This window comes from Python bivittatus, unplaced genomic scaffold, assembly GCF_059951505.1.
Source record: "Python bivittatus isolate LINGU-HERP-01145 unplaced genomic scaffold, Pbiv_v1 ctg000030_np1212, whole genome shotgun sequence".
NCBI lineage: Eukaryota > Metazoa > Chordata > Lepidosauria > Squamata > Pythonidae > Python > Python bivittatus.
Window position 1 is genome coordinate 7,049,952 of NW_028277031.1, and position 23,389 is coordinate 7,073,340.

A 23,389-nucleotide genomic window follows, 5' to 3' on the forward strand; every position below is an offset into this window, starting at 1 on the left:
AGCATCTGACAACTTGAGAAAGATACACAGTAGACCTCTTCCTTCCCCAAGGAAATCGGACCTCTTTAATTCCTACCAGTCTCCAGTTCAGCATTGGTAATGGAGCCAGCACACGCACTTCAAGTCTTTTTCATGTATCTGCTAGATACCTGCCAAGATAGTTGCCCTTAGCCTTCCTCTCTCTTGTGTGCATGGCACATTGTGGAAACAAACTGGTATCATAAGAGGGTGCCAAACGGCCTAGTGATAGTTTTTGGTTGGAAATTAAGCAGAGGAACGGTTGGGGTGAAGGTAGTCCTTATAACGGCTTATAGCTTAGTTTTAATTGATAAATGCTATAAATTGCCTGGGGGCTACATTTCATCTGGGCAGCTGTTCCGGTTTCCTGAAATGCCCCCTCAACCCAGTGCTACATAATAATGTGATATCATTCCTAGGGGAAACAAAATCACATCTGCTTATCTACCTAGAGTAGTTTTGATACTCCCACCCACTCACCCACTATATTTTGGACCACCTAAAATTACTGAAATGGTCCTTCTATTTTATTTTTTTTTTGCTTGTGAATACTGTAGGGTTTGAAAAGAGGTATGTCAGCTTAGGCTTAATTTATCCTTGTGCTAAATAATCCTATCCTTGTTAATGGTTTTTCAGTGCAATCATGAGGGTCTCTGTTCCCTGCACGTGGCCCCAAATAAAAGTAAATGAACGTTATGGGTTGTGTTGTTACAGCGATACAACCATCGCTGCATGTTCTGAATCAGTGTTGGAGCTTCAGCTAGTATAACATGAATTGTTACCTAGATGTATAAACTGACAGTTAAGATGGAAAAGTTTTCAGGGAGCATTGAGTGATCATTAAGTCATAGAAGACATTTTTGTTTTTAACTTCTCTGTTAATGAATTTCTGATATATACACTTCTGTATTAGTATAAACTGTTCCTTCAATTTCACTACCAAAGTAATAACACTGACTGTGCAAAGGCTATAGAAAGTACTGGATGTTATCAAAGAGAGTAAGGCAGCTTTCTTTTTGTAATGCTCTGATCAGTTCTTACTTATATCTTGATCAAGCAATCAAACTGCACTGTCTGTCTGAAAAAAACTGGGAAGAGTGTGGTGATATTTGAGGCCTGTATATTAGAAGAATCTTGAAGCTTCTTGGGTAAAGTGGTGATTTCAAATTCTAAAGTATCCAGCCTTCTGTCAGTTGAACAGGACTGTGGTATTATGTTAGTGAGAGCCAGGATGTTCAGGCCTTCCCTAAGTATTATTTCTTACATCACTTTAGGCAAAAGCTATTATTCCCTTCCCATCTGCCTTATATCTACTATAAAGGTGACATGCCTCATAAATACAAAGATCCTTGAAGTGCTGCATAAATATTACTGTGTGAAGTGAGGCCTTTCGCTTTAACCAGTAATTTGACATTTTGTCAGTTTGAATAATAACAGTGAACAGTGAGTTCTGAGCATCTCATGAAAAATGCAAACAGTTGAATTTTTTGTAACTAGATTTTGCATTTCCAAGAAAGTGTGGGCCAATTATTATTTGCCTGTTTGTTTTTCTCAATAAGCCTTGGGAGAGTTCTTAACACAATTCCAAAAACAATCCCCCAATATATGTCTGTGTGTGTGTGTGTGTGTGTGTGTGTGTCTGTGTCTGTGTCTGTGTATATGAATGATATGTTTCATGTCACTGCTATGTGCAGGACTAACTTAATTCTCTCTCTTTTTAAACCTTTTTGCCCGATAGAGAGTTTTAGGAAGTGTGGAAAACTGTGACTATTTTGCAAACCTTCAATTGATGTAATACATATAGCATACAGTATAGATTATCAATGTTGAGTTATGTAATACAGCACAATCTCTGCTGTCATTTTCAAGTAACGCAGTTATTTCTTATTTTCAAATATAATTTAAGACTGAGATATTAGATGAAAATGGAGGTGTTCCTTCAGCATACAGTTATGAAATGTTCAACCTAGATGAGTGTCACCTCTAATAGGTGCGTTCACCATACTTCCCACCTATGTTCTTTTCAAGACATTCATGCAGGATAATTCAGTCTTCCACCTTCTGCCATATATACCTAGCATTTCATAGTTACTGCATGTATACCGTCCTCATTTGCTTATTTTTCTGTGTGTGTGGGGGGGTTGTTTCTTGGTTATGTATTTTAAAATTGTTGGTTCTTCAGAATACTATTGAGCATATTAATACTTTGATTTTATTGTTTGATGAACCCATTTGGGCTCTCTTCCTTTTGGCATCCAACACCAAAGTCCATTGTTAGGGGACCCAGAGACATTGAGTTATGGATGATGCGAGTCCAACACATACAATAGTCCTTAGTTTGACGATATTCAGTCCTGCGTGAATCTTGATCTTACTGCTTCACTAATGTTTTTTTCAAGGTACCATTTAACTGAAGTATCTGGGGCAGCTCCACCCATTGCTTAAATTGGTCACCACAAAACAAGCCGGAACAGGAAGGAAAGCAGAGCCTTAGTTGAAAATGAACAGTGATTATCCATAAGTCTGCTCCTGAAAGGGAAGCAGAAAAATTGGTTTACAGTTTAGAAAGTATTAAGGATAAAACCATGTTGATTTTTTTTTTTTAACAATGATCAGATTTTTATTTGCCCCTGGATAGAAGATTCCTGAGGATGAGGCTTATTGCATTATTAGCATAGCATAGTCACATTGAGATAATGGGGTGCCATATGTTTGGGTCAGCTTTAGCAGTATCTTGAGGCTTCTCAACACCCTTGTGGATAAAGGAGTAGTGGTTTTGGCAGGGGGCAGAAACATTTTGATTTTTTTTCCCACTGACTGCTGGATTGAGAGAGATCCCATTGTAACTTAAAGTGATACTTTTGTTCTTTTGACTATGTGCAATGTAATTCTGATTTGTTTTCATTAGTGCTTGGATTAAAGTAGAGCAGCTGAAGCCTTACCATGCCCACAAAGAAGAAATGATCAAAATTAACAAAGGCAAGAGGTTCCAACAAGCTGTGGATGCTGTGGAAGAATTTCTCAAGAAAGGCAAAGGCAAGGACCAGGTAGGTGGTCCCTCACTGAAGTTTGCCTACTTATCCTGTTCTTTGGAGTGATGGATAGGATAAGCTGTTGTACTATCATGTTGGTTCATTCTCAGAGAGGGGTTGCATGCTTTGTCTCTAGAATTATGGCTGTGGAACACCAATTAGGATCACAGTTGCTGCCTTCAAAAGGTTGTTAATTTTTACAGTTGACCGTCCTGCCTTGGCTTGACTTGGATGAAAGGAGACCAAAGGGTCAGTTGATCCTAGAGCGCTAGGTTATATCTGCTGTGCACTCTGGAATTGGAACATCGTTCTTCTTCGAAAATAGCTCCTTGTGTAGAGCATGTACTTTGAGCTTCTCCTTGTTCTCTTGTTCAGTAGCTTAAACCTGTTAACGTTTTAATTTGGGGTATTTGGCGTGCTTCAAACCTCTGACAAGACGTCTCTCGGGTTTGGTGAGTGTGGGGAAATGAAATCGCTGCCAGCTCACGCCCCTTCTTTTCCTCATCCTTCTGTTCTGTAATCTCTCAGGCGTCTCATAACTCCACTGAAGAGAAGAACCGGCGGAATTCCAGTGAAGAGAGGGGGAAGCAGTCAGTGGGAGAGGAGAAACACAAAGCTGGGTTGTCAGAAGGGAAACCGAAAAAGCGAGCATCTTCTGTTTCCTCTGAGCGAGGATCGAAATCCCCTCTGAAGAGAATGTACAAGCAAAGCCCCCGGAAGCGAGGGCGCCCTCCCAAAGACGAGAAGGTTTGTGTTTTGCTGCGCATTCCTTCCCGTGCTCTGTGAGCTTGTCCAGATGGAATGTAACCCTAACAGCCATCCAGATGACTTCATTGTTGTGACCATTTGGAAAATTGCATGTCTTAACCGTTTGGGAATCTACCGTCTAATTCCATTCAGAGTCATAATTATTTGTATTAGCTGGCCCTTGTGCATTACTAAACCTGAAATTTTCTTTGACTTGTTAAAGTCAACAAGTTACATCGTGCTTCCATCTTGCTGCATACCAGTGGAGGAAATGGCAACCACAGTTTTACCTTCGGTAGCTCTAAAGCATCTTCTGTTAACATCTCCATCTCATTTGTATGTCTGATCCATCTCCAGCTGCATAAGGACAAGTTGCTTAAATTGTAGTATGATAAGGTGAAGAATTACTCCAAAAGTGGATGATTCCACCAGAAGACATCAGTTCCTCATATTTTCTTGCCAGTTTTGGAGCTTTCTCCTCTCCCATGTTGTGGTCTGACTCATCCTTGGACATTTAGAGTTCACTTGTAGAACATTGCCTCTTCTCTCCTCTTCAAGATTTGGAATCTCCATACTCTAGCTGGTGACCTTCCCATTGCAGTTGTAAACAACAGAGTGGATAATGCTAGAATACACTTTCTTTACTGGGTGCTGAACCTGAAGGTCGTTATGAAAATACGTTAAGATTACAGAACAACCAAGATTTACTAAAATTTCATACCACTTATTCACAATCAAATTTTATACCACTACTGTCTTTCATTGCCTTTTTCAATTCACAGTTGTGAATCTGCTTCTTCTCATTTGGGGTTTAAACTCTGACAGCTTTCAGAGGCAATCTAATATCTTGCTGGTGACGGACCAGATTCCTATCTTAAGTTACTTACCAGGGTTTTGAGTTCTGGACCTTTCTTCCTCGGGACTTGCACTTTGGTTATGCTCAGACTTTTTTCTTTTAACCCCACTATTTGCATATTATCATGGGGTTTATCAGTCATTTTCTTTGCTTTGGAATTGTGACTGTAGCTTTTAAACTTTAATCTGGAAGAACAGAAACCTGCTAAAGATTGACTAACTAGTGGTTAGGGTGCTTTGTTTTGTTTTTGTTTTTTTACAAATGTATGATAACCAACTTCCCTTCAAGAATGGAGATGATCTTGAGGGCTTATGCTTGGGTTTTCTTTCTAAGGCGAAGAGGGTGGCAAAGAAATTGTCTGGTAAACATGGGCCAACTTGAAAGTCTTTAGCACTCTGGGAAATTGTTAAAATGGCGTCTTCTCCCTTTCTCTGGGCCTAACAGCCTTTTCTCTTCGGCTCAGCTTGTGATCTCTTTTATGAGGCATTCACTCATGCGTATCCTAGATTCCATTAATGTCCTGTGATGGTTTAGTAATCTGCTTTCTTGATGATTCTCCTCATATTCAGCTGTCATTCCTGCATAACTTCCTGCTTTGAGACTTTGTGGAAGGATATTTTTCAAACTTCATTGTATGAAAGAGAACCCTGACAGGAATCCTGATTGTAGGGAATAAAAGCCTGGAATGTGTAAAAAAGTTAGAGGTGGTGGTGATGATGGTGGCTGTTAACTGGTTCTGGTTCCTGAGTTGTCTTGGTAACAAAAGTTGCCTTGGTTATTGTTGGATCTCTAGAGTTGCATAATATTGGAAGTGGGTTTTGAAAGGTGGTGGAAAATTTGTCGTTGAGAGATCTGTAATGGAGAAGAAAGGTCTTACAACACAAAATAGCTTTTTACTTGTAATATAGTGGAACTAGAGGTTTATAAGAGCAACAGAGGCAAAACGTCTGGATTTGTTAGATTGCTGTTGTTGCTTAATTCTTAGTCTAACTGATAGATAGGAATGCTCTGTGTTTAGTCCTCCTAAAATTTGAAGTAGCCTTCCCCGGTCTATGCTTCCAGATGTATGGGCTTCAACTCCCAGAATTCTCAGCATTAACTGGGGCGGCTGGGGAATTTTGAGGGTTGAAAGCCACAAATCTGGAGAACAGACAGGTTGGGGAAATCTGCCAGAGAGTAAAAGGCAGCTCCCACTAGATTTTGAAAAGAAATTTATTTTATTGAAAAATATTTTGCTTTTCAATCCATAAAATCATTCTGTCTCCAAGGCATAGCATGTTTTTCAAGTGAAGCAATTAGAGCATAACCAGAATAACAGGCAATTCAATTTAAGGCTGGCAAATGGAAAAGGTATTAAAATTACCAGGGGAAGATGTTCAGTAACCAAGATGCCAAAATCTTTGACCCACATTCCAGGGCTTCCAACAAGCAGAAGATTTGTGAGCTGAAAACTATAAAAATAATAATTGGGTCTTGTTTTGGGAAGAAGAGTGGTTCTGGAAATGGGGTAGAACATATTCAGGCTTGTTCTTTTGTGTGCCCAGCATATCTGTTGTATTTTTCTCCATGACAACTGGGCAGGGGAACTTGTATAAAATGGGGGAGCCCTTTCCTGCTATCTTCCTGGAAGCAACTGTCACCCATTCTTGTAAAATTGACAGATCAACAGGTAACCAAATCATTGCCATTTATTTAGGTCCTAAGGCAGATCTAAATATCTTTATTTGGGAGTAAGTAGTCAACTTGGTGGGACTTGCTTCTAAGTAAACACGGCAAGCCTTCATGGCTTATTGCTTGATTGAGCTACCTTAAGCTGTGAAAACAAACATGGCTTAGTTTTTGTTGACTCGTTTTAGTTGGATTTCTTGTTAATGCTATCCATCCCAACAGCTCAAGTTAAGTCCACCATAGAAATTAAATAAAATCAAAGTAAAATGTTTAAGAAATTAAATACATTACCAGCATTACATATGTTTTAGTGCTGTTAAAACCTGGATCTGTAATAGCTTATGCTGCACAGTTTTCCACAAATACTCTAAACAGTGCTGATTTTGGGCTGACATAAAAATACATTTAAATATTGCATTTAATAAATGACTTGGGAAAGAAGAACATTGCATGTGAATTCATGGGCAGCAACTTAAGATATGTCTCCATACCTTTCTGGTACCACGTAAGCTTACTCTCCATGCCTGCTTTTGTTTAGATGAGAGATGGAAACTGTCTGTCCTAACCAGCCCAGCTACTTTCTTGACGTTCATCTTTCTCTCTTTCTCTGAGCTTTGTTTCCAGCTTATTGCTGTATTGTATAGTTGTTGGCCAACCACTCCAGCTTTCTTCTTGATGAAAATAAAGAGGCTTGTAGTCTCATACATTTGAGTAACTGTCATGAAAGAGGGAGCTGGTCTAGATGATTTCACTTGGAAAGCAGTCTCTTTAAGGATTGTTTGGGCAGTATAAGGGGGAAAATCTGTTTTCTGAAATATCTACCACTTTCTTCCAACATACTGCTTCAAGCTTCCCAAGATGGCTTGCATGTACATAATTTGGGGCTCTGTGGATGGTACTCATCACTCGTCTTTCTTCTCCACAGGACCTGACAATTCCTGAGTCGAGCACAGTGAAGAGAATGATGACTGGCACCGTGGCTGGCTTTAAGTGGCCACAGAGTGTAAGCGAGGTGATTTAACTCTTTGCCTATTTCTCAGGAGAAGCAGCAACTTAGCTCTTGGTGTATAGTGAGGGGTAGATGACAGTAATAGTGTATGCTGCTCAAGCTAGAGTTCCCTCACAGTAGACTTGGCTCACACTTTTTGATGATCTGGGCAGGGGCTTTTGTAGAGAGTAAGGAAAATGACCTTGATGGAGATATGCGAGTTCTGCCACCAAAAGGACAAGGGGTGAAACGTATCTTAAGTCCACAACAAGCAGATAGCATTCAGAAGGAGCTCAGACAGACACCTCACTAATTCACTGAAGTATGAGAAGTGGGAGGAGGTCCAGCACAACCAGACTTGCAACATTCTGTTATTATAGCTAATTTTAATAAAGGTAGCTTTAGGCTTCCTGTGGAGTTGATTTCCTGGTCTGGTCTACCTAATGGGGCTGACAGGCTCTTTCCCCCCAATTTCTTACTTTTCCTTTTTCTCCTTGTTTGATTTACTACATTCATCGCTGCCTCTGGAGCCAGCTTCAGACACATGCTCTTTGTATTCTCCATGCAACTGATTCTTGCTCGTATCTTTCTGTGCCTATTTCTGCACTTTGCTTGCTTCTATCTTTCTGTGGTTACTGGAGGGAGAAGGGGAATGGACCAGGAGTCACTACAATCCAAAAAGAGGCTTTTTGGGGGGGGGGGGTAACATGGTAACCATAGATTGTTGTAGCCATACATTTCTCCACATTTGGAGAAATTAGGGAAAAGTGGTTGAGATTGGAGAAGAGGACTGTGACTCAAACACTGCCACACTTCAAACATCTTTAAAAACTTCATGTAGTTCTGGTTAAACCGAACCAGACATGCACCCTTCCTGGCAAACTGCCTGCAGTATCGAAGATCCTGGGAAGATTTGTCCCAGAAGCAAACATCCAGAGAAGCTGATTCTCATCCACCCCAGTCCATACGCTTCTATACATATTCAGAAACAGAATGATTCTGAGCAGATACTCAAATCTGTGCATTTGGTGATCAAAACCTAGCCCTGCAAGTCCTCTGAGATATGTATACGTGTATTAAAGGCTATTTGTGGTACCTGTACTTCGTTCAGTGTCGCTTACTGCTTCCTAAGAATGCTTGGGTAGCAGCTTAGAAGCCAACAAATTAAATTTGGTCCTCTCTTTTAAACTTTTATACAAAGAATCCATTTTCATGCCTTCTTCTGTATGGCATGGATGCTTTTCAGCCAACTCTTGCAGTTTTTGTATTAATTACATTCCATAACTTGACACTGTTACTGTAATATTATCTATCAAATGCATAATTATTTGTTTGTCCTGAAGTAAGCAAGGAGATCAGCACAGCTGATCTCAAAAAGGCACCAAAGATTCTTGTCAGAATCTGGAACTGGAACCCATTCATAGTGTGTATAGACGCTTTATGAGACTTGACATTTGATTGTGTTGGTTTCTCAGTTTGCTCCTTTGCCATTACAGCCTGTGAAAGATGGTGACCCTCATTTCCATCACTTCCTCCTTAGCCAAACTGAAAAGGTGAGCCAAAAAAATGTCTCTGAAATGTACATATTAGGCTGATACATGGCCTGGGAAGGTGGGTAGGCAATGTAATGGTGGTCCCCATTTTAGATATCCCTAGATCAGTCAAGTCAGAAAAGCCAGCATGTTGTAGAGCAGTGTGTCTCAACCTTGACAACTTTAAGATGGGTGGACTTCAACTCCCAGGATTCCCCAGCCAGCATGTTGTAGAGGATATGGTGTTGGGCTAGGACGGTGATGGTGAGCCTTGGCATGTCAAACATTTGGAAAATGCCTAACTTGACTCTGCTATGTGTCCCCCCCCCGAACGAAAGAGAAGCAACATTTATTAAAAAAAATACAGCATTATATAAAGAAACATCAAATACTTACAAAAATGAAAAATGAGTTTCTTTGGTAACTCAGACAGGGAGAATAGTTGTCGGGTGTTGGTCAACACTGGCGTGTCACCCAAAACATTGTGGCGTGTCACCTTTGACACACGTGTCATAGGTTCGCCATCACCCAGGTTCTATTCCCCCTCAGCTACAGAAATTCAGTGGATGATTTGGGGCCAGGCACACACTCTTAGCCCACTCTATCACAGAGGATTGTTGTGGGGAAAATTGGTAGGGGTGTTGTGTATGCCACCTTGAGCTCTTAAATGAGAAGCAAGATATAAATCTAATTTTAAAAATACAAGCGTTTTTTAAGGAGAAGCTAAGCACATCGGTGTTCTGCAGCCACAGTCTTTGTTCCTTCCTATTTCCTGAAATCAGAATTTGCCATCCTTAGCTCTTTGCCGTCACCCTATTTCAGGATATGACTTTTACTTTTATGAGGTCTCAGAAGCTATTATTTCTCTCCTATAAAAAAAAAGTGCTTAGTGGGGAGAATTCCTTGATTGTTCATGATAATTTGATGATTTGTGTACATGGGAATCCTGAGCCTGCAGCTGAGTGAAAGGTTGGCTGTTCTTCTACAAAGTGTGCTTTATCTTTTCCCTGCAGCCAGCAGTTTGTTATCAGGCCATCACAAAGAAGCTGAAGGTGTGTGAAGAGGTACAGAAGACTTTGCTTTTGATTTCCCTTCATTCATCAGATCCTGCCCCTTTTGCTAAGGCAGAATTGATCACTGACAGGGGTGTGTTCTTCCCGTAGGAAACTGGGTCCACTTCTATCCAGGCAGCAGATAGCACAGCTATCAATGGCAGCATCACTCCTACAGACAAGAAGTAAGAGGCCTCCATTGATTGATTGATTGATTGAACTTGCAGCTTTGGGTAAATTGCTGTCATGCCAACTAGCAGAACCTCACCGAGCAGTTGCATGCATAAAATGAGAATGAATTCAACCCCCCCAAAAGATGAAATTGCTAGAGTAGGGATGAATAAAATTGCCCAGAGGCTCCCTGACAATCCAGGGAGTTTCCCTTTGGATCTAAGTGCTTTATAAAAAAAATCCTCCTTTCACGACATGCTTCGTTGCAAGAATCTGGTGGGAATGGTCTTTGAGTTACACGAGAAGATCCGCCCCTCCAGACGTCTCTGCAGGCAGCAGGACTTAACCTTGAACCACCAGAAGGAGAGGAAGAGGCGGGACTTTTGAACCATCCAGGAACGGCTCTCTGTGGCACATCTGCCTCCAGGCCCTTCTTGTGCTTCCCCCTCTCCTCCTCGAGCGACGGCAGCCTCAGTTGCACTTCCTGTCGTGCCGTCAGAAGCGATTTCCCTCCAGCTCCGTTCAGAGCAGGCTGTGGCCTGCTTGTCGCTGCAGCCATCTCAGGATGTCAGCTCTTTGGGTTTGCTGAAGGGAAACAAACTTTAACAATGAAGGCATTCAGGTAAACCCTTAACCCCCAGGAACTCTTCAGCTGTCCAGAAGCACAGTTGTGAGTTGGCCCTTGATGTCAAGCCCTTTTGACTGTGCCTTGACACAACTCTTTCATGTTGTTTTCCTTTAGTTTTGCAGTCCGCTCAAGGGTGAACAGAATGGCAGACATAGGTGAAGCATAATGCGGTTGGGAATTAGCTTTTCTCATATCAGCTTTGAGAGGTGACGGTTAGCAAGGAGGGGAAACTTGCATGCTTTTTACAAGTTTCCTAGAGTACTACTAATCTTTGTTCCATTCTGATATTCTAGAGTCTGATAGTCCTCCTGTTTTACTAGCAAATGCACACAGAACGTTCTTAACCACAAGCGCACCATGCTTGGGTAAGAAGTTCCGCTTGTTAGCAGTGGCTTTCTTAGTCAGAAGCCCAGAAGTGCTGGTAGTAGGGCTACTGAAGCTTAAAGAAGTGTCTAAATTACTTTCTGTACAGTGGTATGAAGATTTGCAAATATATAATTGGGTTTTGGACCAGGATAATCCTGCACTGCATTTTGCGTGTTGTTCATGCAGGTGCTTTGTGTGCACAGTCCTCTATAGTGTCGGATCTTTTAGAAAGGTGTTCTGTGAGAGGACTGGCAAGGATGAAAACTTCCTGTCTCTTGGAAGCAGTCATCTTTTGGATGCCACACGCTGACTTCTGAAGCAGAATTAGAGCCAAAAATAGGCGAGGCTACCCACTGTCTGTTGTTCTGGCGTCCTTTTCCGTATTCTTTTGTTTATGGAAGAAATGGCTAGGAAAAGAACATACAGTTCTTGCCCAAAGGCTGATCTAAGGGTCTACAGAAGTGCCACAGGTGACCTGAGGCCATTGGATAACCTCTTGAGGCTGAAATAAATGTCTTTTGTGGCCAGTTGCTTACTATCCAGTGTTGCATAGAGCAATCTATATAATCGGTTTGGGACTGAGTATTAGATTTCTCTCACTGAACGGCTTATCCTTGTGCGGCTTGCTACTCTGCCTCTATTCCTCTGTTTCCCGGTGTCTTGACTTTGGGAGGTTTGAAAACACCTCTCTCCTGCCAATGTTCCCTGCGCAGATGGCCAACCCTCACCATCTTCTTTCCTATGCAGGATAGGGTTCCTTGGTCTTGGCCTGATGGGCAGTGGCATTGTCTCCAACTTAATAAAAATGGGTCACACTGTGACGGTCTGGAATCGGACTGCTGAGAAGGTAAGTTCCATTTCCAGAAAGAGTTAAACAGTCTCCTATCAAGAGACAGGGCAACAGACCTGATCAAGGAATTGGGATGGCTTTTGAATTGCTGACCGTCCCAAAACCTAAAATAACAATGAAGAGAATTTCTCTGTTTACATTCGCTCCTGTACTGTGACACTCTTTTCAAACTGAACCATGGAGGGCAGCTTTGGCTTTATCAGGGAAGTAAGAAAGAAAAGGGAGCCAGTTTGATGTCGTGGTTAAGGCATCGGGCTAGAGACCCTGAGTTCTAGTCCCCCCTAGGCACAAAACCAGCTGGGTGACCTTGGGCCAGTCCCTTTCTCTCAGCCCTAGGAAGGAGGCAATGGCAAGCCCCTTCTGAAAAACCTTGCCAAGAAAACTGCAGGGACTTGTCCAGGTAGCCGCCAGGAGCGAATGCTGACCTGACGGCGCGCGCGTGCACACATGAAAGAGAAAAGCCATTTAACTAAAATGGATGCTTTCTAGCCCACCACGTTTGAAACGTTTGAAGATGTGCTTCTGAATGTAGTAATTGGTTTGACAGTGCCAGCTTACATTATCACTAAGATCCTTGTAGCTATGGCAACGTTTTCATTCCCTCTGTTTCATTTTCTTTTCCCCCTCCCAATTTGTGCTATTTTTGTGGCTGACAGCAGAAGCTGTGACTTAGGATATCTGGAACAGCTGTGCCCACATCAGTTTAGCCCCACATTTTTGAGAAACCATTCTCGTACAGTTTTTGTGAGCATAGTGGACTGGATAAAGCAGTTGGCATCTCTCATGAGATAATAAGACCCTCAGAATAAGGAGGACCCTGCTGCGTCTTCTAGATAATGGCACAACAGCAGCTGCTGCAGAAAAAGAAAGACCTGTGTCATTTGGGATGGATCAGTGATGTGGTGGGTCACAGAAGTTGGCATTGTTCCAATCCTATAGATGTCCACATCCCATCTGGCAGCCAAAATTTTGGTGGCTGTGATTGGACCCAGGGTTCAGTCCCCCTGATTTACAGTAAGCAGTAGAAAGTTGCCTTCTTGGATCAGCAAAAGTTTGGAGCCATTTCATTGTTGCTGTTAGACAAAGGTAATCTTGCTGTTGCAGCAGCTGGGGCCATAAGCACAAGCTTCTATGAAGCTTTATGTATCCTTGGAAAACAGCCTGCAAGCCCAGGTCCAAAGATATGGTGTAATTATCTTTCTAGAAAGCAGAGAACGGATTTCTTTGTTATCCTAGCAAACTTAGCTAATTCTGTTTGCTTTTGTTCATACAAACACAGCTCTAGTCTGACCCAAACTTAACACTTCCTGGGGTTATGTTGGGTGGTCTCCGGCTGTGTGGACTTCAACTCCCAGAATTCACAGCAGTGGCTGTGGTGGCTGATTTGGGGCATATCAGGGTTCCCAGGTTAGCCTTCACTTTATTTCTTACATGTGGGTCTGTGACTTTTGCAGTGTGATTTGTTCATCCAGGAGGGGGCACGGTTGGGAAGAACCCCCGCTGAAGTGGTCTCGACCTGTGATATCACTTTTGCCTGCGTATCTGATCCAAAGGCAGCCAAGGATGTAAGGATTACCTCTTTTTACTTGCATGAGCCCCCCGTCCCTCCCCCCATGCTTTGCCACTGCTGTCTTGCTGTGACCAGAACTTTCTCAAACTACTTGTAGAAAAACGACGACTGCTTTGAATGAATCTTGATGACTAGATTTACAGTTTTTTAATTTGTAGGTAATGGAAATGCAGAAAGGTTATTTTGGTTTTTAAGCAGAAGTGAATGGTTTGGATTTCTCCTTCATTGACTTCCTTGTGTGCGCACAAACACCCTTTTCTTTAGCAGATAATTACTTCTCCTTTAGAATAATAAGGATGCAGTAGTTTTTCCTCATAGAGCAGCTAAGAGAGGCTGGAAACTCACAGAAGCTTCCTAATTGTCCAGGAGACCTTGATTTACTCAACAAAGTAGAGAGAGGAGATGAGGAGGAGGCTTGAAAATGGGGTTAATTGAACCTTCTCACAGTTACAGCTTGTAACTTGTAAAAGGAGATGTGTTCTTTATTTGGGGATGATTGAGAAAAATGGGTTTTATGGTGATGCCTGCTCTCCTCCTATTTTGATTTGAGACAAACATGCACACTCTTAAATATTTATGAAATGCTGTTTTGATATTTAGGACAAGGTCCCTCTGGGTTTTCAGTGGTGCAGTGGTCTCTTCTGCCACGTGTAATTGTGCCAAATGTTTAATAACCTTTGAAAAGCTTTACTGTCAAATGACTGGATTAAGTCACCAGTATATGGTTGATTTGGAGTATTTTCAAGTCTGTGGAGTAAGTGCTAGAGCTTGCTGCAAATTCACTTCATATTGCTGTGTAGTTTTGCTTTACAGGGTTATATTGTGTTTTTTTCTCTCACAGCAGTCCTATGAGAGCTCACTTATTCCTATTTGACATTTGGGGCACCCAGGCTGTGACAGTTAACTTGCCTGAAACCATCAAGAACTGGAACTAGAACTTTACTATTGTAGGTCAAGATCACTTGAAGGTTTTCAAACCATAAATGCCTTACTCTATTTCATATTTCTAAAAATATGAAAAGCAAAGATAGTCACGGTTCCCTCTTTTTTTAAAAAAAATATCTGAAATGTATATTATGATAATGGCATTATTAGCCAACTGCAAAGGAGGATGCAAGTTTTTGAATTCCCCAGAATTCTTCATCGGCTTAAGCTTCATCAATCATTATGACAGTCTCTGGATTGTGGTGGGGTAGAAATATGGACAATAAATATAAATTAATAGATAGCATCCTGACAGCCAACTTATATTGAAATTCTGAAGTCTGCTTTTAATCACAGCCTTAAGGGGAAATAGCAGTAAGTTCTGTTCAGTGTTATGAGAGCTTCCAGGTTGCATCTGGGGCCATGCCAGCAATGCTGGAGAGAAGCAACCTGCAAGCACCGATTGGCCGGTTTTGAAAATTCCGCTGTTTTCTAGAACTGGGACTCCATCCTACGTAGGACATGCTGGATCTAAAGGTTTTTGCAGCTTGTGATGCTGCGAGAGCAGACTTGGAGGTCTGTGGCCAAGGGTTCCCAGACTCCCCAGAGTATGGCAGCAGGAGAGGAGCCTGTGACCCAGCTGAATGTGACCCTGCTGGGTTCTTCGGTGCAATTAGGCTTCATTGCACTGAATTCCCTGCTCAAAACCAGTTCAAGCAAATTGCACAGTAAATTATGCAAAATAAGTCTACCACAAAACCAGGTGAGTGGCTGATTTTATGTATCTCCACTAGTGCCGTGGAGTTAATTTGAACCAAAGTAACACAGAAGCTGATGTGCTTATCTTCTTTAGGATGCACAGAAACTCTTTTGACACCAGATCAATCTGTGAGTCGTAGTACGTCTCTGGTAGAAGTCTGTTCCCTCCTGCGAACTGAGCTTTTCAAGATACTCTGTTTTCATACCTCATATAATTGGTCTGCTAATGTAACCGACTGGATCTAGAGCCATTACAGTGTTGTAAATGAATTCTGTCCCTGTTCTTTCTATGCATGTATATGCTTAAGACATGTTTACTTACAACGTGAAAAGGCAGCATAAGGGAATCAATGGGGAACTTCCACCTGGAGGATGTTATTGCTGGGCTGCATAAATCTAAGGATCCTTTCAAACGGAAGGGTTGGGAGGGCTTACAAGCACAGTTGAACATCTGGAAGTTCTTAGAAGCCCTTGTTGGCCCGCATAGAACTTCCCAGAAGCTAGCTTTCCTGCACAGCCCAATATTATCACCGTTTCAAAAACCATAGCGCAGTCTGGCTGTGTTTCCACCAGTCCTGCCTTAACTAAGAGCGGAGCAGCATCATTAGAGCTATCCGTTAATGTCGGGGAGAAGCTGCATCCTCTTGAGCAGTCAGCTTGGAAGCTTGTGAGAAGTCCAGCCCGTTATCCCTTGCATGGTGTTTGGTAGAAGCCCCTTCAGGATTGGCTAGGTTGGGGTTTCTTTGCAGACACCCTATTGCTTTACCGCTCTTCTCTTCCCCCAGCTGGTGCTTGGGCCCAGCGGAGTACTCCAGGGCATCCGTCCAGGGAAGTGCTACGTGGACATGTCAACTGTGGATGCAGACACGGTTACGGAATTGGCTCAGGTAACGGTGCTGGGCTTGAGTGGCTTCTGGAGCTTTTAACTAGTTGACCTTGCGTACAAAATAGTGTACTAATCTTATTCACTGAGGGAGATTCTGCTCTTTTTGTCTTAAATGATAGGTGAAACTGGCCTAGCCACCTTTCCTAGTTTTCCTGGGTTTTTTTAATCAATAGCATCTTCCTTACAAACAGAATGTGCGCATGTAGGCTTGTGTATGAGTATTTTATTTGTATATTTGCAACACGTATAGTTTCCCCCAGTTCCAGACCATTGTAGGCAGAGTACAGCAATTGGCAAAATAAAAATGCATAATCGTAAAAAAAAATTAAATGCAGAGAATGAACTTCCCTGCTCAGAATCACGAGGGGCCAAAATCTTACTGAAAAAATACAATCCTGGTTTGTTTGCACACTGTTATAAGGGTGGAGGTTATATGTAGCTCCAGGGGGGTCAAAGTTCCATGAAGTGAGGGCTGCTTACAGAGAGGGCCTGTGTGTATACATAGACACATATATCCCTTTACTGCCTTTCGGATTTGCAAAGTTTTTCTTTCACATGTGGTAATCTATAATTTTTCTCAAGTTACGTGGGTAGCATTCAACATGCTAGCATACTTTTTTTAGTGTTAGAGGGAGTGTTCGGCCTTCATATCATCACAGTAGATTAACATTTGGCTAATACAGGTAGTCCTCATTTAACGATGCTAATTGGGACTGGGGACTCCGTTGTTAAGCAACACGGTCATAAGTCAAAAAACATGACCGCACTGCTTACCGATGGCAATTCCAGCAGTCCCAGTTGGTGTTGTTAAGCAAGGACCTCCCATGACTGCAACTTCTGACTTCCTGCCAGCTTCCCGATTGACTTTGCTTGTCAGAAGTCGGCAGGGAAGGTTGCAAATCACAACCATGTGACTGTGGAATGCAGCAATGTTGTCAATATGAGGTCCAGTCGTAATTACCATTCGTTTAGCGCCTTTGTAAGTTTGAACGATTGCCGAACAAGTGGTCATTAACTGAGGGCCACCTGTAATGTGTTTCTGCATTTTCTGAGTTGGGAGGGGGCAGGCGGGGGGGCTCAGCATGACCACCAGTGTCCTTGGCTGATGCAGCTTGTCTTCTCTGCTCAGAGTGGTTCCCCTTCTCTTACTTCCAGGTGATTGTCTCCAGAGGTGGTCGCTTCCTGGAAGCCCCAGTCTCAGGGAACCAACAGCTATCCAATGATGGGATGCTGGTGATATTAGCTGCTGGAGACAGAGGCTTATATGAAGACTGCAGTAGCTGTTTTCAGGCAATGGGGAAAACTTCTTTCTTCCTAGGTAGTATCTTTAATTAAGTACTGGAAGAAAATCATAATCATCCACAAGGTGGATTGTGGCACTTGAAAACACAGAATGAGGTCAGGCAGAAAGTATCTCCAGTCAGGAAGTTTGAGTGGGACAGTGGGCTAAATATATAGAAAACTGGGGAGTCACAAGACCATGTTTGATACGGGATGCTAGCTCTTAACTGGAATGTAGAAATGTGGGAATATACATTTAGGAATAGTTCACGGGTTCTTAATGAGCTTCTCGTACAGGATCTCTTTCTGCAGTTTTACTGTGTTAACCCTCATCTTGAGATTACTCTGAGGAGCGGTTCCAAATCTGTTTTAAAGCAACTTCTTAAGCTGCTAAGGAAAGTCTGCAAGATTATGATAACTTCATGCAAGATGATACAACAAGCAAGTGGGGTGGGAGGCAGTCTTTGTATTGAAGCCATAAAGAGGAAGGAGATACAGACAATTATCTGAGCTCCACTTGGAACTGTATCAAGAAATAACCATTGTTTCCCCATTTTTTCAAAAATAAAATCCAGCTGTTCTTGAACCTATTTCTACTGCAGGGGCCAGTTGGTAGTACAAACCAGGCCTGATCCAGTTTTTTTCATATGTAATGTAATTCTTAACATTACAGACCAACACTTCAGAATAGAATGCAGTTATTTTCCTCCTTCCCCCCCTCCCCAATTACATAGCATCCATTGATATGGTTCTGAGCCTGTGTATCTATTGGGCACATGGTATATTTTGATCCATGGTGTCATTGATTAATTGAATTGTACATCCCAGTATTTGGGGTTTTCTGTGGACGTTGATAAATGGCTGTTAGTGTAAGCACCCCGTAGTCCCAAATGTTTAAACCTCTATGTCCCAAATGTCTAAATCTCTACATGAAATCCCAAATGTCTAAATCTCTACGTGAAAACAATGGAATTAATCTATAGTAAAAACTTTTTAGGAGCAAGTCTTGTCTATGCCAGCATCATCCAAGGCTTGTGCTGCCTGACAGCATCCTTTTAAATGCGGTGGGCCAACCAGTATAAAGAATTTAGGATGGGTGTATTTTGACTAGCTCTCAAGGCTGGTAAATTACTAGGAAGCTGAATTCTGAAGAATACTGGAGAAGTTACAGAAGTTTGGAAAAGATTTCCTCTGAAGTTTAGTGTTGGGGTATAAGAGTTTAAAAAGTAGAGGAATCCACTAGCAGACAGATTAGTAGATGTTGTCAAGCCTTAAGAAGGTTTTAACTTACTGGTGGGGCGGCAGCCAGCCTTTGTCTTTCCATCTTCTTGCGGAGAGTATATGACTCTCTCTCTCCCACAGGAGAAGTAGGCAACGCTGCCAAGATGATGCTGATCGTGAACATGGTCCAAGGAAGTTTCATGGCCACAATAGCAGAAGGACTGACTTTGGCTCAAGTCACTGGCCAGTCCCAGCAGACCCTTCTGGACATCCTCAATCAGGGACAGCTTGCCAGCATCTTCCTGGATCAGAAGTGCCAAAGTAAAGTTCTCCCACTTTTTTCCCCCCTTTTGATGTAAAAAGGCTGTTTCTCTAAATCGGGTGTAGGCAATCCAGTGCCCTCCAGTTCTGACCAGTTCCCATAGTCCTTTGGTTTGGGTCATAGTGGGAGGGGCTGATGGGAGTTGATGGCCTAAATATCTAGAGGGCAGCAGGTTGCCTGCCTCTCGCTCTTGAACTATCTCTTTCCTGTAGGGTATAGGGCTGTCTCCTGTACCTTCCATAGCCAAACTTGCTGGATGTTTCCCATTAATTCCTCCTGGCCAGGCATGCTTTCTAACTGCAGTAGATATAAAGCCAGTAGAGTGGTTAAAATGATGGACAGGACTAGGGAGGCCCAGGTTCAAATCCCCCTCAGTTGTGGTGTTCACCCACCTTTAGGATTGTGGGTGGAATAAACTAGGGAGATCTCTCTCCAGGGGTGCTGCCTTGAGTTCTCAAGGAAAGTGGTTAGATGGAATGACAGGAAGTTTATGAGAGAAGAGCTGTAGCTCAGAAAGTAAACACATGTTTATATACCGAAGCTCCAATCTGGAAACTACATAGGAGCAAACTAGAGAGTTATTTATTAGCATGGATAATCTGGGAAAAGATCACTCTGATCTGACACGGCCAATGTGTTTAAATAGGTACACTGTGTGAATGATGAAATCTTAAGGGATAAAAGAAGAGGGTTGGCGGTAGGGAAAGTGGAGTATGAAAGTGTATATCTGGGCCTTTTCTTCTCTAGATATCCTGCAAGGAAACTTCAAACCTGATTTCTACCTGAAATACATCCAGAAGGATCTCAGACTAGCCATTGCACTAGGTGATTCTGTTAACCATCCGACTCCCATGGCAGCTGCAGCCAACGAGGTATGTTTTCCCCCAAACTTGTTTCTGTTCGCTCCCGTCTTAAGGATGTTTTTTTGCCACCCTTTAGAAAATGACTTGCATCTAAAGACCTGGATCTAGGCTTCTTTTTTCCAGTGTAAATGTTTGAACCTCAGAAGGGTCATAGATAAAGGACTTCAGTAACAGCCACCTTGAATGCCCTCTGGGCAGAGAAGCAGGGTATCAAATAACAGAATTTACAGATTCTCGTTCGGGCGTTATGTAATTGCCAACGTTGGGTCCCTTAAAAGCAGGTTCTGGGCCACCCTCAATTTTTTCGCAGAGGTTTGCTGGAAGAAAAGTCAGTAGGTGCAGCTGGGGGTGGTTAATATGCCAGTAGGAAGCCACTAATCCTCCTTTTCTTGAACTGATGCCTCTCTTCTGCTATGTTCCCTCCCTTAGGTCTACAAACGGGCGAAAGCATTGGACCAGTCGGACAACGACATGTCTGCTGTGTACAGGGCCTACATCCACTAGGCTACCCTTCTTCTAATTGTTAATACTCTGATTAATTATGATGAATACTGGGTTTTAACTCTGGACCAGTCCATCTTTGTCTCTCTCCTCTCCTTCCTCCTCCCACTCCCACCCCCCATTTTTCTTTTTCCTTTTTAATACGAAAACTCTTGAGATCTGCCACAAGGACAGTTGCTATGGTATGCCTTCCTGTGCCAGCTGCAGCAGCAGTTGAAGAGGTTGGATCCTGGCCATCTTGACAACAGATCTGTACCACCCATTGGGAGTCATAGAGTGGAATGTGTGGCAGGCAACATTGGCCCCCTCCCCAATAATGCTGCTTGGCTTCAATCCTGGTTCTTATTTGTATGTGTGTCCCTGGGCATTTTTAGTCGTTTCCAGTTGCTGTTTCACTTACTTGCTGGGGGTAGCATATATATTGGGTTCTCTTGAACAGTCGGGGCAACTGAGAGATGGGTATCCCTTTACCTGTGTGGTTTTGACCTTAATGGGGATGGGAATCCAGCACTTGTATTCTTTTTCCTTGGAGAAAATGATCAGATCAAAAGGTGCGAGGGATAAATTAATATAGGACATGGCAATGGTTCCCCAACAGAAGAAGAGGCAATTTCATCCATGCCTTCTCCTTGGAAACAGCTTTGTAAGTTAGAGAACTTGTTTTCTGTTACGTAATTCAAACTCTGATGTTTTAATATGAGTCTCTGACATGCAGGATGTCTGTACAGACGCTTCATTCCCAAATGGCTTATCTATTCTGAACGTACCTGTAAAACCATTTTACCTGCCTGTGATTCGCAGAATGAGTTTGCGTGGGCATTTCTTTAAAAAGGAAGGAAGGAACGTTGGAGTCTTCCTTCAGGTTCATCTTGGGGAACCTGCATACTGCACGTATGCACGTTTGCTCCTAATATTTGCAAGGATGACTTGGTTTTGACTAGTGTTGCCACACATCCAGAGGAAAAAAGATAACTTTGACTTCCATGTTTTCCTTTCTGAAGAAATTGAAGATATGCCAAGGCGTAACGTTGACTAGAAATTCTGCTTGCAAGTAATGAAAATGAATGATCCAGCAAGTTGTGAACTAATATAGCCTAATAAATTGAAGTAACAAAGTAGTCTAGGATACAGGTAGTGCACAAGCATATGCCTAAAAATTGTGATGCTTTTTGTCAGTATTAATCTTGAGAGAAAGCTCTTTGCTCAGTCTTGGAATGCATATATAAAAGAGGGTTGAAAACAATTCTGTAATTCACGCAGAGGCTTTCACGTTTGCATAAACAGCCTATAGCTCGAAAATTCACACACCCCCAGTCTGCATAACTGCATTTCAGACTGGTGATGAATCTCTCTTGCCAGTCATGCCTAACTAGTACTTAAACCTTCTCAATGCAAATGTGGAATCCAGCTCTCGAACCTTGGGTTGATCTCCAAGCAGTGTAGACGTGCTGGCCCATTCTGAGTGCAGGCAGAAGGCTCAGATTTTTATTTGATAATGTTAAAAGTGAACATCTACCTACACCAGCCTGCCCGGCTCTTGCTACAACAGATACTCCTTCGGTAGCTTTTTTCCCTCCGTGGTGTAGCAATCCGCCTGAAAAAGGACATCAGTTTTTGTCCCTGTCCATGTGTTTCATAGCCCCCAACAACCATCCAACTGCTTTTTCCTGCACTGAAGTATATCTTGTTAATGGAAACTAACTCGTGTCTGAATAGATGAAGGTTTTAAGAAGAACCGGTATCTCTCGGAAAGAGCAGATGGATCTGGGGGAGGTGATCTCACTTGAGATGGTTGTTCCTAAGCCCCTAAATTGCAGCGAGGAAGCCGCTCTCCCAGAGAAGTTCTAAAGATTGCCAGGGAAAAGTGGAGGGAGAACCTTGGTGAGCTTTTTGTGAGAACCTTGCGGAACGTAAGCGTGAACAGAAATAGTTCCCAGAATACTTTATTTTGCCTCCAAGCGAAGAATCCAAACGGAACCAGGAGCTGCAATCACAATATAAGAGAACTGCAGCGTCTTCCATTCAGTCTCTCCATCTTGTGGTTTCTCTGTCAGGGAGAAGGAAGATCTGCTGAAGAGTGTGGTCCCTCCTGCGGGACTGCACTGTTGCCGATACCCCAAGGGGGGTGGCCCCGAGATGCAAGCAAGAGGGTGTGGAACTGCCGGCCCCCCTCAGATGCCTTTTTAGAAGGACACCATTGTTTTCTTTTGTTTAAAGCCACAAGATGGGTTTTGTGGCACCCCGTTTTATGGGTCAGAAGCATTCATTGGTCTACAGGTTTTATATTGCGAAATATTTGCTGGTTTTAAGGTGCCACGGGACGACTCCTCTGTTGCTACTTAGCCTTTCTGCTCTGTTTTGATCAAATACTTGGCCAGGGTGTCCTTAAATTCGAACTGGCACAATGGCTCAGGAGGGGAAGTGTTTGTTACAAGAGAATATGATGGAACTGGCTTAGTCATTGTTGTCTTAATATTGTTGACAATACTGTAAAGTTTCTTTTTTAATGGGATTTCTGTTTTAGCAGTTGCTTTTTTTGGGGGGGGGTTCCCTCCTTTTTAAAGATAAAAGTTGTTACGCTTGTGGAGAGCTTGTAAGAAAAAGCCGTTTCTTTTAATTCCTTCTCCTTTGATGAACGATCTATAGGTAATTAAGGTTGTGAATTTTTTATTTTTGCCTTGTTTTTAATGTTTTGTCATTCAGATAGGATGTGTGGTGATGATTAAATGGCAAACACAAACAAAATGATTTTTTTTTTCTTGTGCAATTAACAAAGCTACTGGCAAAAGGAAATAAAACCTTTCTTGGTAACACAATGCTATTTGTTGCTCTAAAGTATTCTTTCCTAACTGCATACTTTGGAGGGGAAATCAGAACATTAGTCTCCCACTTCCAAAACCTCAGAATGGTAAAAGATGCATTAGTCAAGGATATAAATTTAAAATGATGGGCTAACACTACTTGTGCATGACTTTCAAAGATTAGGGAATGGAGAAACTTTAGAAAGGATCAATGCCATGAATAAGGTACAAAATAAATTGTAAAATTAAAATTTGAAAATTTCTAGATGGTGAGACTAGAGGTAAGAAGATTTGTAAAAACAGAAATCATGCTCAATCATAAATTATAGTTTATACATCACAACAGCTGGGTT

General features: G+C 42.3%; 1 protein-coding gene across 10 annotated transcripts in view; it reads left to right on the forward strand.

Moving 5' to 3' along the window:
• GLYR1 (glyoxylate reductase 1 homolog) overlaps positions 1-23,051 on the forward strand; it is a 33,114-nt gene extending 10,063 nt beyond the window's left edge. Inside the window, exons 4-16 of one of the 10 annotated variants that reach the window (XM_088153142.1) lie at positions 2,927-3,065; positions 3,579-3,797; positions 7,247-7,324; positions 8,806-8,862; positions 9,855-9,893; positions 10,005-10,078; positions 11,806-11,905; positions 13,363-13,473; positions 15,947-16,048; positions 17,203-17,365; positions 18,691-18,870; positions 19,619-19,743; positions 20,164-23,051. In XM_088153142.1, the coding sequence (XP_088009268.1) occupies positions 2,927-3,065; positions 3,579-3,797; positions 7,247-7,324; positions 8,806-8,862; positions 9,855-9,893; positions 10,005-10,078; positions 11,806-11,905; positions 13,363-13,473; positions 15,947-16,048; positions 17,203-17,365; positions 18,691-18,870; positions 19,619-19,743; positions 20,164-20,238 (1,462 nt within the window). In that variant the 3' untranslated portion in view covers positions 20,239-23,051. Of the gene's footprint in view, positions 1-2,926; positions 3,066-3,578; positions 3,798-7,246; positions 7,334-8,805; positions 8,863-9,854; positions 9,906-10,004; positions 10,079-11,805; positions 11,906-13,362; positions 13,474-15,946; positions 16,049-17,202; positions 17,366-18,690; positions 18,871-19,618; positions 19,744-20,163 lie in introns of all 10 variants that reach the window. The other 9 variants (XM_088153131.1, XM_088153137.1, XM_088153127.1 and 6 more) reach the window with 9 other exon arrangements.
• Positions 23,052-23,389: the final 338 nt, after the last annotated feature.